Source organism: Pteropus medius, unplaced genomic scaffold (assembly GCF_902729225.1).
Source record: "Pteropus medius unplaced genomic scaffold, Ma_sr-lr_union100, whole genome shotgun sequence".
Taxonomy (NCBI): domain Eukaryota; kingdom Metazoa; phylum Chordata; class Mammalia; order Chiroptera; family Pteropodidae; genus Pteropus; species Pteropus medius.
In genome coordinates this window covers 2,012,483-2,030,643 of record NW_024340695.1, presented here as the reverse complement: position 1 = coordinate 2,030,643, position 18,161 = coordinate 2,012,483, and the positions used below count along the sequence as shown (strand labels likewise).

General features: G+C 32.3%; 1 protein-coding gene across 5 annotated transcripts in view; it reads right to left on the bottom strand.

Annotated features, from left to right (window-relative positions):
* The window catches only part of SLC38A6 (solute carrier family 38 member 6), a 52,488-nt gene that overhangs the window by 26,559 nt on the left and 7,768 nt on the right, over positions 1-18,161 (bottom strand). For 4 of the 5 annotated variants that reach the window (XM_039864358.1, XM_039864352.1, XM_039864383.1 and 1 more), the window contains exons 4-6: positions 14,527-14,579; positions 11,378-11,417; positions 1,132-1,210 (exon numbers count right to left, since the gene is read on the bottom strand). In XM_039864358.1, coding sequence (XP_039720292.1) covers positions 1,132-1,210; positions 11,378-11,417; positions 14,527-14,579 — 172 coding nt within the window. The remainder of the gene's footprint in view (positions 1-1,131; positions 1,211-11,377; positions 11,418-14,526; positions 14,580-18,161) is intronic. The other variant, XM_039864365.1, reaches the window with a different exon arrangement.

The following is an 18,161-nucleotide window of genomic DNA, read 5'->3' as shown; positions in this document are numbered from 1 at the left end:
TTATCAAACTAGGAGCATAAAAATTAAAAGCAACTATTTAAAGCTGTAGATAAAACAAGATACTTGGAGCATCAAATGTGATAATGAGTGTAGAAGCCTTGTCGACTATAAAGTACTATAAAAAAGCATGATATTTTCTAATAATGAAAAATCATTCAGAACTTCTACCTACTTTTTTTAACCATTTTAGATGGTTCATATTCAGATCTAAAGTATAACATACTTTCCTTATAAATATATATTTGCAGTTGTTTAAGTAGAATTCTTTCTTGGAAGCCAAGTTGTAAAAGCTAAAAACTAAATTTTGAAAACTTGCCCTTCAAATCTAGAGCAAGTTCAAATACTGGAGCAAAACGACCAAACATTCAAATCTAAAAGTCTGATAGGTTTTTTTGTGGTACTTTAAAAATTATGTGAAATAACTTAATGACAAAAAAATTTACTGTCTTTTCGAGTTTATTTTTCTCAAAATTTCTTGTTCTCTATAGTGAAAAGTATAATTAATTTGTTATTTTCCCCATAAAAAGAGATGAGTCAGTCTTTAGAACCCAGTGTTTTTAAAATAAGGAGAAAGGAGATATAATGTGGTTTAGTATTGTTTATAATATTGTTTAAAAAACAAGAAATGAAACGAGTCTCTGAAAATAATTTATTTTTTCAAATCATGCTTTATAATAGGAATCTCACACAAGCATGGTTGTAATTTTATCAGTATGGTTTATCTTTATCACTATGGTTAGCTGAGAAGTGACAGCAGTATCACTACTTCCTCCTTTAAGACATTTCCTATCGGTACTTTCAGGCTTCTTCCACCCTCCACCCAATCTTTCACATCTCCAAAAATTTCTCCTTTACTCTTCTCCAAGGTCTAGCTCATATACATGTCCAGCCCTATCATAGCCCTGTGGAATGCAAGGATTACACTGGGCGCATCAGAGGGTTCATAGCACAGTGCTTTGTACATAATGGAGCATCAGTAAACATAAGCTGAATGTTTTCATCTCTGTTACTACTCTGCCTCTGCCTAATTTGTGTCTTGACGGTAGGTCCTATGTTTGTTTTATTTCCCATTAACTTAATAAATATTTATTGAATAAATAAATGGACACAATGTGAAGTATTTTTTCTTACCCACTATAGTCTCCAGACAAAAATTCTGAAATAGCAGTAGGAAGCTCTGTTTTAATAATTAAAAGATAAGATGACATAGCTGCAAAAAGAATAAAAAGAGTTCCTGTTAGAATTCTATAACTGTTAACCATTGAAGAATAATCTAGCCGGAAACGCAGATATCCATTAGGTCTATTACAACACGTGGAAGATTAACTCATATTGCACTATCCTCAAATACATATATTTCCAAATGGAGTTATTTATCTCCATTCCCAGTATATACCAAGAATGGAAATAAATAACTTTGTAGAGAAGAATAATTGTAAGCTCATTAAGTATCCTTTGTTTAACAAAAGAAAGGGTCTTGAGTATAGGCCATTTATAAGAGAAATTTTGTTTAAAGTTTTGCAAAATATCTTACAAGTATCATCCCTGTTCAAGGCATTAGAGGTTAGTTTAGCAACCACTGATATAGAAACAGGAGTTTAATAAGTATAGTTAATAACTTTCATTATTTCTTATTAGAGAGACCTCTCCAAGAAGTCTCCCTCCCTCCCTCTCCCTTTCTCTGCTCTCCTCTCCACTCAACACATAAGCACATTATGGAAATGTTATTATAAAGCAAAAACAAAATGCATAGTAAGTTACATTTTAAATTGTCCTCTAAAACAGATTACAAAAGATTCAATGAAAACCATTAAGCATATTAAAGTAACAAAACTTACAACTTTTATTCCTTTTTAGTAACAGGGCTCATCTTTATTATGTAATCAAAACCTGAAACCAGTATTATTTCTCACATTTTATCTGACAGGACAGAAGAAATAACTAACTTTTACAGTTTTTTAATAATGATCCTATTTCTGATGTAGCTATAAAAAAAACAAATCCAAAAAACAAATCCTATAAACCTTCCTTCACGTACTAGGAAATGTTTTAATATGGTTACAGAAAACAGAACTCATTTATATGTACATACTTGAGTTTAAGCTTAGGAAACCCAGATGATTTGGAGTCAGAACTTTAGTTTAACAGAGTAATAATCTCTCTATCCCCCAGAGATTAAGTATACATTGAAAAAGAGCCAACAAGAATATGTCCATGAAGAATAAACAGTGTACTCTGTGTGCAGATTAATTTTATTACTTATATATATATTTCAGGAAACACTTCACTTTCTCCTTGGACCTATAAAAACTAAGAACACAAATGAATGCCAAGTCTGAATGGCAAAAATCTGGGAGAAAATTGATTAAAAGGTTCAAATAGTTTAAGAAGAATGTGTATTTCTCAATCAACATATTTAAAAGTAGTTGAACTTTTCCACAATTACAGTGCTGTGACCACTTAACGGAGAAAAAAGGATAGATACTAGTTTGTGTATAAATTTATACAAAGATATATAATACTTACACACAAACATATACTCTCAATTTTTAAAAATAAAATACTATGTATCTCTGGCAAAGTAAAATTTAGAACAATTAAGTAAATAATCACTTGTTTGTAATAAAAATGTACATATACACATTTTCCAGTTTATGACTATTTCTTTTTCCCCAGCAGAAGTACAGCTGTTGAAGTATAGCTTTTTCCCCAACAGAAGTACCATACATTTCTTCAAACTGTCTTTTCCTTATGGGGCATTACAATTGATTGTAAGTGAAAATCTGTTCTATATTGTCTATACTCTCATAAGGAAAAATGCTATCAATTTGGCACAGAACAGAAGGTTTAATTTCCTCTACTAAAGGATTTAGAGCCTCTGTTTATAATACTTTATCTATTCTAAAGAATCATACACATATGGTGTGATGATGAAAATCAAGAACTGAATTTTCTGAAACTGGCCTAGAGCTACTTACATATATCTTGCCAGGAAAAGACAAAACAAAACAAAACAAAAGTACCTTGAAAACAAGAAATGCAGACTTCCTACACAATGTAATTTATTATCTGCCTATCAGTCTTTCTTGCTTGGATTAATCCAACACCATATGCATTTCTAAAGTTTCAGACATTCATCTCTTTGAGTAATTTTCTATTATTTCTTTTAGATATTTAGTTGTAAAAAGCTTCAATGAATATGAGATCATATTTCTTTTAATATACAATCTGTCATTCTTCCCAGAATTTCTATTAGCCCCTGGCTAATCATCTGATCACTTTTATCCTCTGTTATAGCCTTAACTCTTTGGTTTTCAAAGGTGTGTCCTATTTCATTAGATTCCAGTATAAAGAATCATGTAATATTTCAAGAAATATGAACTCACCAAACATATGTTTCTCTCTCAAAAAAAAAAAAACCTCAGCATATAAGATATAAATATAATAAAACATGCAAAATATTGCTTCTTTCTTAGAGAATGCTGGTACTTTTTTTAAAAGCTACAAAAACACAGAGTTCATGATGGGGAAAAACCCCACCAAGCAAGTGAAACAAAGACAGACACTATCTTTTTCACTGTCTAAATTATTTTTTCTTAACCACAAGTAAACTTTCATGCAAGGACTAGTACCGTAAGATATTATACATAATACAAAGAGGAAACAAAAAATATACATTAAGTTAGGGAATACATCTTAATTAGATTCACATGAAAAGAACAATCAGCTCAATAAAATAAACCGGAACAGTTTTAGAGATAATATCAACAAGAAAGTTCACATATCCATTGTTTTTAACCAAAAGGTTCACCAGATCAAACAGCTGCCTGTCACACCTTTTGTCTCATGTCTTCTATTAATGGCATAAGGAAGTGTTTAAAGACATCTTAGAGACAGGTCATAAGCAAGAATTTGTAAATGAATTTTGCTGACACCAATACATAGCATAGCCTCCTAATACAAGACACACCATGCTGTACTTTAAATTAATAGCTGTAACAGGGTCATCCATAAGAGCCACGGTCATAGTTAAGTGGTTCTGGCCTACACACCACCAAAGCCAGTAAGTAGTGCTAGAAGACATACCTTGATGACAGGTATTCGACCATTACAAATCATTTAGTTTCACTACATTAACTAAGTAGATATTCTTTTCTCCTTTATTTTAAACATAACTAATAAAACTCATTTAATGGAAACTGCCCTGGGAAGGAAATTTAAAAATCTGTCTACTTAATCAAGACACAGAAGTTGAAAGTATTCTTTAAAAACCATGTGGAGAAGCAACTCTTACATTAAGAAATGACTAAAACAGGGTAAAATTTGATTAGGCAATAGCAAGGAGTAAGGTATTAATATTGGTTGACCTAATCATAAAGAGAAACACAAGAGTTGGGAGCATGGAGGTTGCGGGGAGAGATGTCAGTAACAGAAAAGGGGAGAGAAAGGGCCCCGCAGAATAAGTATGAGCAAACATTTGGGGGTTTTGGATGCCTCTTAAACGCCAGACAGTATCCTAAGTGATTTGCAAGTTATTTCCTCATTGAATCTTCACCGCAAACCTGTGAGGTAGATATTATTTCACAGATGAAGATAGGGAGACACAAAGGAGTAACCTGCCCAAGCTAGCAATGGTAGAAATAGCCAGTCTGGCTTGAGAAATCCGCACTATTAACTTCTTTGCTATGGGAAAGTGTGGAAGAAAAGTGAAGAACAAATACACCACAGTGAAGAAAAATATGGAAAGACTATCAAAAAGACCACTCCCTAGGATTACTCTTTTTTCTTTATTCATCAGCATTTAAACAAAAAATTGCTTCTGAATGCTGAGTTTAACAGTTGAGTTCAAAGAAAATAAAGTATTTATATAACAGAACATTAATTAGAAGCTTGAAAAACACTTATAATGTTCATTTCGCTTTGACATGTATTTTCAATATAATTCATTTCATTTTTGTTAGCTGGTTTGGTGAAGCGATTAGTCCAAGCTTCCTCAGACAAGCTAAGGAATTCCATGATAAAACCCTCTGATAGGACTCTACCTAACAGGGTAGGATGCTACACTATGATCCTACTACATCGACAGCTATTATTGTAGTTCAGAAGAGAATAGTTCCTATTCTTACATATCTGAGATATTAACACCATACTGAAATCTAAAAAAGTTAAAACAAAAACCAATCCCTCTTCCCACAAACCCTGTACTCCTAGGGACTATTTTCCCAGGACTCCTTAAAAAAAAAAAAGACAAAGCCTCAATTGGAGTTTGGGCCTAAGAAATTGTTGGTTTACAAAAATAATTATCCTTTTTGTTAAACACGTAAAATACGCATATGAAGATAAGATTACATACATCTATTTTTAAAACAGAATTAGGTTTTCAGCTTGGAGGAAGTTCAGCAGCTTCTTAAAGGATTAGTCAGTCAGCCCTAAACAGGTGTACTATGGGAGGAAATAATAAGTTCACCTAAGTGAGGTTCAATTTTACTTCAAACATGTTTTTAGTCATGGATAGTACCTGGTTTATTCTATTCAACATGTCTTATTGACCTAGTATTCCTACTAAATGTCCAAATACCATTGAAAGTCTATCCCCACTCAAAATAGTACACAACACAATATCTTTTATAAAAAGGATGTTTTCTTTAAAAGCTGAAAACAATGTGATTTCTCTAATTTGTACACAAATGGAAATCAAAATATATGATATAACTTTTTCCCCTATAATCCTGGGAAAAAATATATCTTTACTTTATCGTTTATCAAGATTTTAAATTTGAATAAAAAATGACCAGAATACTTACTATTCTGAAAATCCTATAATTAAATTTCAATAAAAATTATTACTAAGAAATGCATTATTTTCTAATACTTTTTAAAGTGACATGTTGCCAGTAAATTTTGTCAAAGGAAGTACTTGTGAAAAAAAACCCTTCCAAATCTCCTATATCTCTCCTATTCTAAAGCAGTGCTTTCTAAAATTTCTGGACAATATTGTTCAGGCCCCAAAAAGCTGCAGTTTGACTACAGATGATCTTACCAGCAGATGGCAGCACATTGTAATTGCACACCCAATCCCAGTTTCCCAGGAGACAATACAAATTAGTACATCAAAAGACTTCACTATCTTACAAACAAACAAACAAAAACGAAACAGGAAGAAAGTAAAACCAAATTGTTTCTAATATGTCTAAAATCATAAATTTGAAAAATACTGAGACTTTGAAATTTTTATAGTTCTCAACTGGAAATGATCTTATTTATACCTGTTTATGAGATTTAGTAACTGTGCTGCTTCAGTACATAAAAGGGCTGCTGAGTTTCTCTTAAAATTTAGATTCCTAAACCGAGGTGTTAATCAAGGCTGACAGAGTAAGGTTTGTGGGATGTGTGCCAGACTGGAAAACCTGGGTCATTCGAGCTATTTCAGGAGGTATTAGTAAGACTATTAATGTTTAGGGTTCTCCTTTCATGATATGTAGTAGTGATTCAATATTTAATCTCCTTTAAAGAACTGGAGCTTTAAAGAACTAAGGAAAGAATATGCAATCTGTAGTGGTCCTTCATATTTCATAAGAACAAAATAAGAATTTAACATACTGCTAGGAGCCACTCGCCTTTCCACATTTTGCGTTGGGCAAGCTATGAAACCAGAAATAACATCAATAACTTCACTTCTACCATGTACTTGTAAGAGCTAAAAGAACTTTCTCTAGCTTGACTAAAGATGATTTGGGGTTTATTGTTTAGCTTCTAGGAATATTTTAGCCTACTGGATGGCCTATCTCAGGAATTCAAATGAATTAAAACCACGTAACTACTTACCTGGGTTTTTAAGAAAAGAATCTCATAATGCAACACAGCATTAATCCTTTTACTAGTAGTACACTAAATGCAAACTCTAAACCAGAGTTCTCTTGCCTGGAACAGCATTAAATATTAAAACTTTCAGAAGTCTCTTTTTTGACTTTGTGTCCCAGCAGCAATCACTCTCAGCAAATGCCACTCCAGCTCCTGAGAAAATGGGCAACTGAGGGCTCTCTCTAGCTCTGGTCTATTTCATGCCTCTAATTCATTCGTGTTGGGAATTGATAAGGAATTGCTTTTAAGTAGTATTTTATTATATGGCTCTCCATATTCCAAAGGCAAAGCTTCCCATATCCGAAGAATAAGAGCACTAAATTTAGTGAATCACATTTTTTTCTATCATAAAGTTTAGAGATTATTCAAAGACTAAACTTTTCCAATCATTTTGTTAGACCACATTAGTGCCCTGTGACTAATACTTAATGTCTGATTGATCTTGGGGGAAAAAAGATTTTCTGTGAAGTTCTGACAATAGATTCTTTCCTAAAGAAACAATATGTTCAGTTATATATTCTGTGGTCTTCTCTTCCCAGCTGATCAACTCTCTTTTCCTCCTAAAGCAGTACCAAGTCAGGTCACTGCCTTTTCCTTCTCTCCCTCCTTCTCTTATTCCTTCCTTTCTTCCTAGGATAAATATTACTTACTAAATGCCTACTATGTGCTAGGTGCTAAAGACATAAATGAATGAGCAGATTACTTAGATTTATGGAATATGGAGATATAGGGAATAAACTGGGTCTTCACTAAAAGATCCATGTAACAAATATTGATCAAGAGCAATTCATGATCATTTTGCTTTTAAAGTTTCCTCTGTTTCATTTTTCTCATAGATTCATCAGGGGCACAGAATCTCAAGAAAACTGAGAAACATTTAAATGTTACAAAGAGTTAGGAAGCATTAATCTAAGACATGATTACCTAACCTGAAGAAAGTAGATTTCAAAATATTTTCTATTTTACCCAAGATTTAACTCTCCCCAATACTTTGAACCTTTTAATTTTTATGTAATTCTAAACTACAAATCATTCTACTGGCTTTCTAGTTTCTTTCTATCATATATATAGTTTATAAAATTGTCTTTTTGAGGCAAAATCTTAGGCTTTTAAGTAGAACTTTTTAAACTGTCTCATTCATTCAACAAATACTATTTATTGAGTTCCTCTACCAGAAACTAGGTCAAGTTATGAAAACACATAGTTCCTGTCCCCAAGGAGTTTTTAAAATCCTCAACATTTAATCTTTTCACGGCTTTTAAAACATTTACTATATCATAGCAGAAAGAATAACGACTTTGAAAGTAGACAGAGCAAAATTTGAGTCCCACCTTTATTAAGGGGTAAAGGTAAATGGTTACTTATTCCTTCTCAGCCCTGATCGCTTCCTCTATAAAATGAGGATAATATCATCTACCTTGAAGAGTTGTTGTAAGTATAATTAAAGTGTCTAGTGGAATACTTGACCTAAATAGAATTTGTTATATTATTTTTCGGTTCTAAACAATCACCGCAAAAACTCAGACCACTTATGTTAATAATGAACAGCCTATCTTTCGAAAAACGCTATCTGAACTACATTCATGCAGATAGGCATGTGAGTTTAAAAATTCAATCTGATGCTATACACTTTATATCACCTTATAAATATCCACTGTATTTCCAATTAATAAAGAAAAATGTAAAAATCCATTTTGAAGAAAGAACATTAAATAAGTCATATGCACACATATTAAAGATCCTCACAAATAAGTGTTTCTTCTTATTTGAAATATTTCTTCTTATATGAAGGCTGGAGTTCCTAGTCACTAACCTTAGAGGCTCAGCAGCTGCCCTAATCGTAGTTCCAAGAACTGAGAATCCCCTTTTCAGACAAGGAGCAACATTTATGAAAGCTTTCAGAGCAATAATTGATGATTTGTTAAAGATACCTAATAAAAGACCAAATCATCTTTTGAATTAAGTATAATCCTCCCACTGAACTTTCTTGTAATAAGAATATTTTAATGCTCAGAAAGAATTAACACGTTTCCAAGTACCAAATTAGGATTAGAATTTTGGGGTAAGAATAGACTTTAATTAAGATCCTTCCTTCCCATCCTACCCCTAGCAATTTAACAAAGAGGAAACTGAAGCCAAGAGAGGGATTTCCCCAAGACACATGGCTACCCAAGGGCAGAGACTGGAATAGATAGAATTCGAGGTATCTGACTTCCAACCCAGTGGTTTGCTTACAAGAGCAAGCTTCCAATTCTACTATAATAAAGGAATCATTTATGCATACCTGTCTAAGACAAAAGAAAAAAACTTCTGAGATATGTTTCAGTTATTACTTAATGGGCTGTCAATAAACTTTTAACCAATGTAAAGGAAGTCATGAGGACTATTCTAAAAACTAAATAAGTATCACTGGCTTTTCTGAATTTGAGAGACATTAAAAAATGCTATGACTGCTTCTAAGTCATTTTAAAAAAGGTTCTAAAACAAAGCAAACAAGCAAATCAACAAACTTAAGTTGGGAGAACTGATGATTTATCTGCCACCAAGTGCATGAACCCTTTCTAGAACATTCTGACAACTGGCCAACCAGCTGTTTGAATGCATCCAGGGATAAGGAGCATTTTCAAGGGAGTGTAGGTCATCTCCATTATCACACGGCTTAGTTTACAAATGTATTTTAAATGAACTTGAACTAGCGTCACTGTAGACTTCTACCCATTAGTACAAGTTCTGCTCTCTGAAATAATAATGAATTTTTCTGTATTTCATGTTCAGCATTTCAAATATTTATAGTGATCAGTCTAGCAGTCCCCCTTTCTCCCCTTCTTGATAAATAAATCCAGAATACTTAAAAGTACCTGAAAATAACTGATACAAATCATATTCAGCTCCATTCAGTTCAACAAAGGTTTATCAAGTCCCAGGTATGGTGCTAGGTTCTGGGAGTACGAAGAGAAATGAGACATAATCCTTGCCCTGGAGGAGCTTACAATATAGTGGGTGAGAAAAGCACATACAGAGATAACTTTAATCTAATAACAGCAACTGCTAAAACAGAGTCATGTTCAATAATAGTTACATACAAGATTAGAGAACAAGGAAAGGATCAGAGTGAAGGATATAGAGAGTACGTACAACAGTGAGCATTGTGTCAGGGTCACAAATTTGGATCTAAATTCCTGGATTGAAAATTCTATATACAATGCTAAACAATAGCTCAATCTAATCTAAACAAAACGTAATGGTTCTTAGTAATCATATGGAGAAGATAATGAGGGGCTGGAAATATCAAAATACATATTCATATTAGAGAAAAGTACGGAGTTAAGCAATACATATTTGCTAAAATAAAATAAGTTATTCCAAAGTAGATCTTAAAATCAATGGCATTGATTCATAAAGGAAGAGACTAGCTTTACTGATTTCTAGTTTGAAGAGTAAGGTAGTATATGTTAGAAGGAAGTTATTTGGTATGACATCCAAGAAAGCATTCTTCTCATTCGATAACATTTTTTTTCCCATGAACATTCAAAGAATTAAAAGATGAATGGTGAGGATTTCCAAAACAATGGCAACTGCAATTTATTGTTGAAATATTAATATTTTCCTTGACCAATAAACCCGTTAAAGATGGAATTGGGTTGAATAATACTTAAAGTGAAATAGCTTAGATCCCTTGAGTATCAGAGCTGAACTTTATTAAAGCTGTCATCTCTAAATTATTTTGAACTGTTACGTGTAAGAAATGAGATTAAAATTTCCTCTGACCATACAATCTTGCATAAGACCAAAGTGCATGTCAACTTTCTCTGTATTTTCCTTTAAATTAATAGCATTTATTAATGGTAAAAGCATGCTCAACACTTCGTAACATCTTTACAACATATATAAACATAATCCCCCTATTTTTGTATTTAAATGTTTAATACATTTAATCAACAACTGTCTACGATTCATAGTAATTTTTGTTTCTATATAGTTCAATGGGAACAAGGTAACAGATAAATGTGAGAATGTTTATTTGTTTCAGGTTTATTTTTTAGAACATTTGGTCATTTTTTAATTTCTTTGTTACAAGAGGACTTTGCTTGTCCACATCTGATTGTTCATAGTTCATGGAACACCATTTTTGCTAAAGCAGTAAACACCGTTGGGGGTGATTAAGACAAAAGTAGAGGTGAAATATTTTAGAACCACCTGGAGAGTTTTCCCAAACAGTATCTCACCACTACCACAGCTACAGAAAGCCATTGCTTTAGAGGTGTACTGCAGATCTAATAGCAAGATTGAAATCAAGGGTTTACCTGAAACTGATTTAGAAGCGATTGTCCAGATGGGCCACTAAAAAGGATTTACAAAAAAGAGTAATGAGGACGATAGGCAGAGTTTCCAAAGATACTTATGTCTACAGAGGTTCAGGTTCCCGGCTAGACCTGTATGTAGTAAGGCAAGAAACCAAAGAAGGAAATCATTTCCGTTACATCTATGCATAAGCAGTGCACTTTTAATTGCTTACCTCCAATATTCTGAATTATTATGGTGCCTGCTACCACCACCTATAAAAGAACAAATGTATTCAGAAGATGAAAAGGAAAAAATTAAAGGATCAGTATTTTATTAAAATCCAATAACTATTACTAAAAAACAGATGCAGAATTCGAGAGAAGAGAAATTGGAAAGAATAAATTTTGCCAGCCATTTGTAATACATAAAACTAATAATCATCACATAAAAAGCTGTTCTTTAACAGTTCCATGGTTACTATAAAGAATACTTTTGAAAGTTTTCTTGGCAGTCATTTTTAACAGTTAAAAGTACTAAAAAGCTAGTAATCAGTGATTATCAAAGTACCCAAAAATTGAAATTGACTCTATCTGGTCTCATTCCCCCCTATTTACTGGTTTTACCACATTGCTTTAGTAGGTAGTTTGAGACAGCTTAAGGTGTACTGCGCCAATGGTTTATTGCATAAAAGGAAATGATACAGTCTTCTGAGTATACCAGCTTGGTATAAATCAAGCCTTTGAACATTCCTGTCTCAGGGATCAATAATCTAGAGCAGAAAACTTTAAAGCCCACATATTCTCAAATCTGAAAATTTAGCTAAATGTTTCAAAATCAAGAATATGAAGTGGGCTGAGTGTAAGACAACAGGACATGATAAATACTATAATATAGTATTGGTGAACTCCTCCCTTTTCAAAATGGGGGAGCTAGTACTCGGCTCTGGCCAGTTGCTGGCATGTGAGACTGTGGATCCAGTGCAGTCAGAAATTGAATTTTTTTCAAAATTTTCTAACTCTTGGCGATTAGTTAAAAATAAAAGGATCTGAGCCAAACAAAATATGCTTGAGGACTAAGTTCAGCCTGCAGGCTGTAAGTGTCTGATCTTTGATGAGATTCCTTGGAAACTCAAGACAGCACTTTAACCATTCTTGGTAATGAGATGTGGTCAGAGGAAAGAGACATTCTGCTTGCCCCTGGGCCCTTTGATCACTCAAATCTTGGTGGCTCTGCACTCCCAATGAATGTTTAGAGCTGAATAGCTATCTAGGATCATTTGGTCCTACATGGACTGGGAACAGATCACCCTTCAGACCCACCGCTAGTAAGAATTCCATCAGTGGCACAGCATTTGCCTGTCCTGGAAACACTCTAAGTTATTGAGACCTTGAAGTAGGCAGAACAGGACTAATGATAGGAAAATCTGGCAAGATGTCTCTGAAGATATGGTGACTGCCACTCTGACATTTTCTAGAAAAACTTTGAATGTCATCTCATTTAAAAATTAGTTCCAAAATGTCAGTTATTTATGAAAAGACTATTTTGAACTTTTGGACACTATCTTTCATATGCAAATGGTAACTGCTGTCATCATACGTGAAAAGTGAATTTTTCTATTAATATGTTGCAAAAGGCAATAATAGCAACTTATTGATGATTATCTTTCTATTTGGGGGCTGAATGTAAGCATTAAAGATCTACAAAGTCAGTCTATCTACCTATCCATGTGTCTTCAGCACCTTGCACAGTGCATTACACATGGTTTTTCCTCAAGAAATATTTGTTTGGTGAATAAATCAAGGTATAAATAATTTTTAAAACTTTCCTTAGAAGAGTTCAAAAAACATTAAAAATATTTCTTTAATTCTCAGAACAATGTTATCCTGTCACATGTCACATCCATATCCATATCTGGAAAGAAAGAAATAGGAAAGTTTCAACCCAATTGTGGAAGTGAAGAGGAAATATAAAAAAATCGAACAAACAAAAATAACTCCTCATTTAGAGTATCCTCTGTGTACTTGCCTACTATGTACCAGGTGCGCACATTAAAATGATAATTCAACTATTCTAGTTTTAGGAAAGGGGACTCTCAGCAATCCATGCTCCTCTTTTAGAACTGCTGTTACACAAGGAATGCAGGAAATACTAGTGTGAAATAACGGTGATGATGCTTAAGAGTCATGTTATAGATCATATTAAATTAAGTTTCCTTCTTCCTTCGTTAAACTGAATGCAGGAAATCGATCATGATTATACCAAACATTCTGATCTTCAGGAAAGAGTAATTGTTACTAGGGATATTAACAAACCTTTTACCCTCAAGTAACTATTTTCCATTTTGTTCAAGTTTCAGGTATTAAGATAAGGTCCAAAACAGGAGGCTACATAGTATAATTAAAATACTCCCTTTTGCACTTTTAAAACAAAGTTAATTTGAATGTAAATAAAAGTGTTTTCCCCCATTACATATCTTTTTCCTCCCAGACTCTATTCTTAGAAATTAGTTTAGCCTTCTACAAACACAGCATCCTTTTAGATTAAAAACAAAATAAACAAGCAAAAAAAACAAACAACATATTTAAAAACGAAAAGAAGAAGGCCTGTTTGGAAACAACATGAAAACAGTTTTTAGAAGTATGACAGCTCTTCAGAAATAGAAAAGTACTACAGCACTAATAATATTTAAATCTTGATCACCTGTGGAAGAAGACAGTGTTTCCCTACCTCTTAAATTAGGTTAGCATGCCGATCACAAATGAATGCCCAATAAATACTGCTGTTATTTCTTTTATTCTGAGGAGCAAAAGCAGTAGATTTACAGTCTAGAGTCCTACAGTATAATACTGGCTTTCAGTAACTGTGGAAAAATAGGCCCCTCCCTTTCTCTGGGCCTTAATTTCCTAACCTATAAATGAGGGGATACCTAGATAATCTATCAGCACTGTTCAGCTCTTAAATGATATGATCTTCTAATTATCAGTTTTGTAAATAGTCATGCTCTAATTTTAATACGGTGCTTCTTCTCCTATCTTTATGAGGATTGGCTCAGAGAATATAATCAAGATTAATAATGAAAACTTAAAACAGGCCATTGTTACTGTTTTAAAATTACTCAAGTGATTGCTCTCATTAGGATCAAAAACACTAAAAAACTTAAGTGTTGAATTAAATTTATTGATGCATTTTTAGGAAAGGAGTGTAGAGAGATTTCTTCTCTTTCTCTTCCTGCTCCCCTTATTCTGTCTGTCTTCAGTTTAGTTTCCTTTTATTCACCTAATTTCTTTCTCTCATCTATACTAGTCTCTTTCAACTGGAACAGAAGGAAAATATCCCTTTTTGGATTCTGGACATAGTGAGAAGGAAAAAAAAAAAAATTACCTTTCCAGGTAATCCAAATGCAAAGAGTCCAAGATCTTCATAAGATGTTACAGCTGTTAAGAGAAATTATAATTTTCACTTTTACACAAAACTATATGTGCACCAAGACTTAAAGGGAAAAGATCTATTCCACTACTACCTTAGAGATACTGGATGGTCAAATTAAATTTAAAACAGAAGTAACCACTTTCTGGGAAACTTTTGAAGACTTATGGTCTGTCAGGAAAGAGTCCTCTTAGAATAAATAGAGCTTAGCAAATCACAAGATTGTCTACCAACCATCCAGGCTGCATTAATTCAAATGGAATAATTACCGAAGAACAACCCCACTTCTCACTTCACAGTACTTGCGTACTACACTTTCCAAATGTAAGTTTTTGTTGGCAATGGTTTATGATAATTGCATATGTAAATAAAGTTAGATAAAGTATGAAAGTTGTATCATACTTTCACAGACAATCACTTTTCCAGCTACCTGCAATGATGATAATGTGTTCATGATAGAAGAAATACCCTGATCCCCCAATTAGTAGGGCACACGTTTTCTATTTCATCATAAAAGAGTATAATGTTATATTTTTATTCCATATGTTCAAGAAGTATGGTTACAGAAAAGATGAAAATTAAATGGCTTATAAAAGAACTAAATTTGTCCTACACCCATATAGCCTCATGTTCTAACTAGCGACACCACTGGTAAAAATAAGAGAAGTAAAAACATTTGTATAATCCTATTGTTTGAAAAGTACTTAACCTTACAGTCCTTACACTAAAAAGAAGCAGACTAGCAGATATTAAGAATCAGTACAGCAACACACATCTCCTATTGAGTCAAAGATATGGCTTATCATTTCTTAAAGCAAGTTTTAATATTTTGGGACTAAAAATATACATGGGTTTTCTTTAAACTGTCACTAAATTAACAAAAAACTCCTCTATACTTACATAAACAAAGACTGCCAAATATGTAAAAATAAGCTTTTAAAAAATCGTATACAGTCTTTATATGCTACAACAAAGCCAAAAAGAAAACACTAAAATCCTGAAAAAAATGAGTTTTAATAATTAAGAAAAATATTAACTTTTTTTTTTTTTTTTGCCAAGTATACATTTAAAATTTTAACTCTATTATCAGGGTTGATCAAAGAATTTAGAAACTTTTTGGATTTTACAAATATTTTTAAAAATTTATTTACATACTACTAAACACAGTGGACAAGGACATTTTAGTTTTGAATTTGGGACACAATTTCATTTTAAGTAGGAAGCTTTATGCTTTAACAAGGAAAGACTTCAATAATAATCTTACAGAGGCAGATTTTAGCTATACGGTTGACCTTTGAACAATGTAGAGGATGACCTCTCAGCAGTCAAAAATCTATGTATAACTTTTGATTCCCCCAAAACTTAACTACTAATAGCCTAGTGTTGATCAGAAGTCTTATTGATAACATAAACAGTCAATTAACACATATTTTGTATACGTATTATATATTGTATTCTTACAATAAAGTAATTTAGAGAAAATAAAATATTAAGAAAGTCATAAAGAATAAATACACTTATAGTACTGTACTATATTTATCGATACTATAAGTTCATGTCATCTGTTTCCAAGATGAATCATCTGTTAGTACCTACGTCAATACTGTCTTATATGATACAAAACACTATAGATGATACATGTATTATTAACACCAGGCTTCAAATTTGAAAATATAATTTGGAAAAGAAATTCATATTTACATGTATAACAATTCATGCATTGATAAACAAAGAAGCAGCGATATGATTCCTTTATGGTAGCTAGAGTAATTGACAAAATTGTTTCACGGTTGTGAAAAAATCTCCAAAAAATTTTTCCAATGTATTTACTGAAAAAAAACTGCATATAAGTGGACCGCATAGTTCAAACCCATGTTGCTCAGGGGTCAATTGTATTTTAGGACATAAAATTAAAAAGCAGAATTACAAAACTAAGAACTGAAATTTTTTCCTCCTATGGGAAATGCCAACATTTTTTTTTCCAAATAAACATATTCTAAAATGAATGTCATCACAAAACTTAACATTTTAATCAGTAAATTTTTACTAGTTTGTTTTAATATTCCTAAACATAATTGAGTGTTAATGTTACATAGGAGCACAATTCTTTATGTTTAACATTCCAAAGCCTTGGTATGTATATTAAAAACTAGAAAAATTTCTAGATGTTAGCTTCTATCTAATTTGACATTGAGAAGGTAATTTTGTTATACAGTATGTGTGTGTGAACCAAGTCTCCAGAAGGTCTCTGGGTCACTATGAGGCATGAGATTAAAACAATATCATTGTTCGCGTCTCTTTTATGTTAATGTTAACTGTGTCTATTCTTTCTTAAGAAAAACTTTCCTTCCAAGAATTTAAAGCAAGGAGACTTTTCAGTGTTACACATGAAAATATATCAAATAATTTGCTTTTATTTAATTTAATTTAGTTTTATATATTTTTATTTTTATTGATATACAATATGATATTAGTTTCAGGTACATAATATCATGATTTACATTTTTGTACATTACAAAATGATCACTATTATAAGTCTAGTTACCATCTGTCACCATACGAAGTTATAACAATATTACTGACTATATTCCCTATGCTGTACTTACAACCCTGTGACTTATTTCTTTTATAACTACAAGTTTGTACCTCTTAATCCACCTTCACCTGTTTCTCCCATCCTCCCCTCTGGCAACCCACCAGTTTGTTCTCTGTATCTATGAGTCTATTTCTGTTCTGTTCAAATAACTTGCTTTTAAAATGACCCATTTTGCACTGGTTTCTCAGTTGGTGAGCAAATTATCATGATAATACTCATCAAAAAGTTTAACTAGAGTTTATTTTTAAATAGAATAAAGCAAGTACAGATTATATATTTAGTAAACATGAAAAGCAAATAACTTTCCCACAAGCAAAAATTATGATATTAAAAGATTCCAAAAAGAATTGTATTTCAATTATTTAAATTTACAAAAATTAAACATTTACTTGTAATTTTAAAAATAGAACACAACCTTTATTATTCCAGAAAATATAATCAAACCAACAGCATAATAGAGGTAGTTGTAATTCCAACTTCTGACAATAGTGGTATACATTTTAGCAACCTCGAATTGTTCTCTATTACTTTCTAGTTTTATAAAAATATTTCAAAATACAGCACAGTCCCAAATTCAGAGTGAAAAAGGCTTAGACTTTTAAGTGGAGACTGAGTACAATGTTCAAATCCTAACTCTGTCTTTCAAGTCAGCATATCTGGCTAGTCTTTCAGTTCTGTCACTGTCATATATCTTTTATGTTGCAAAATCAGAAGCACTTTCCCATATCTGAGACATCATGAATACGAATAATGGTTTCTGGCTTAACATTGAGGCTTTATTAAAATAAAATATGTACACAGTCAGCCAAATGCTTTATCTCCACATATTCACTTTTTAATGGTTTTCTGGATCATCTAAACATAAACTGAAACAACACTAGTGAAATTCTTTTAAAGTTCTGTCATTTGGGTAATTAAGATGCTGGGAACAATATAAACTGGTACTGACTTTTGGAATGCAATCTGAACAGTGAACTTTTAAAATATTTATAAG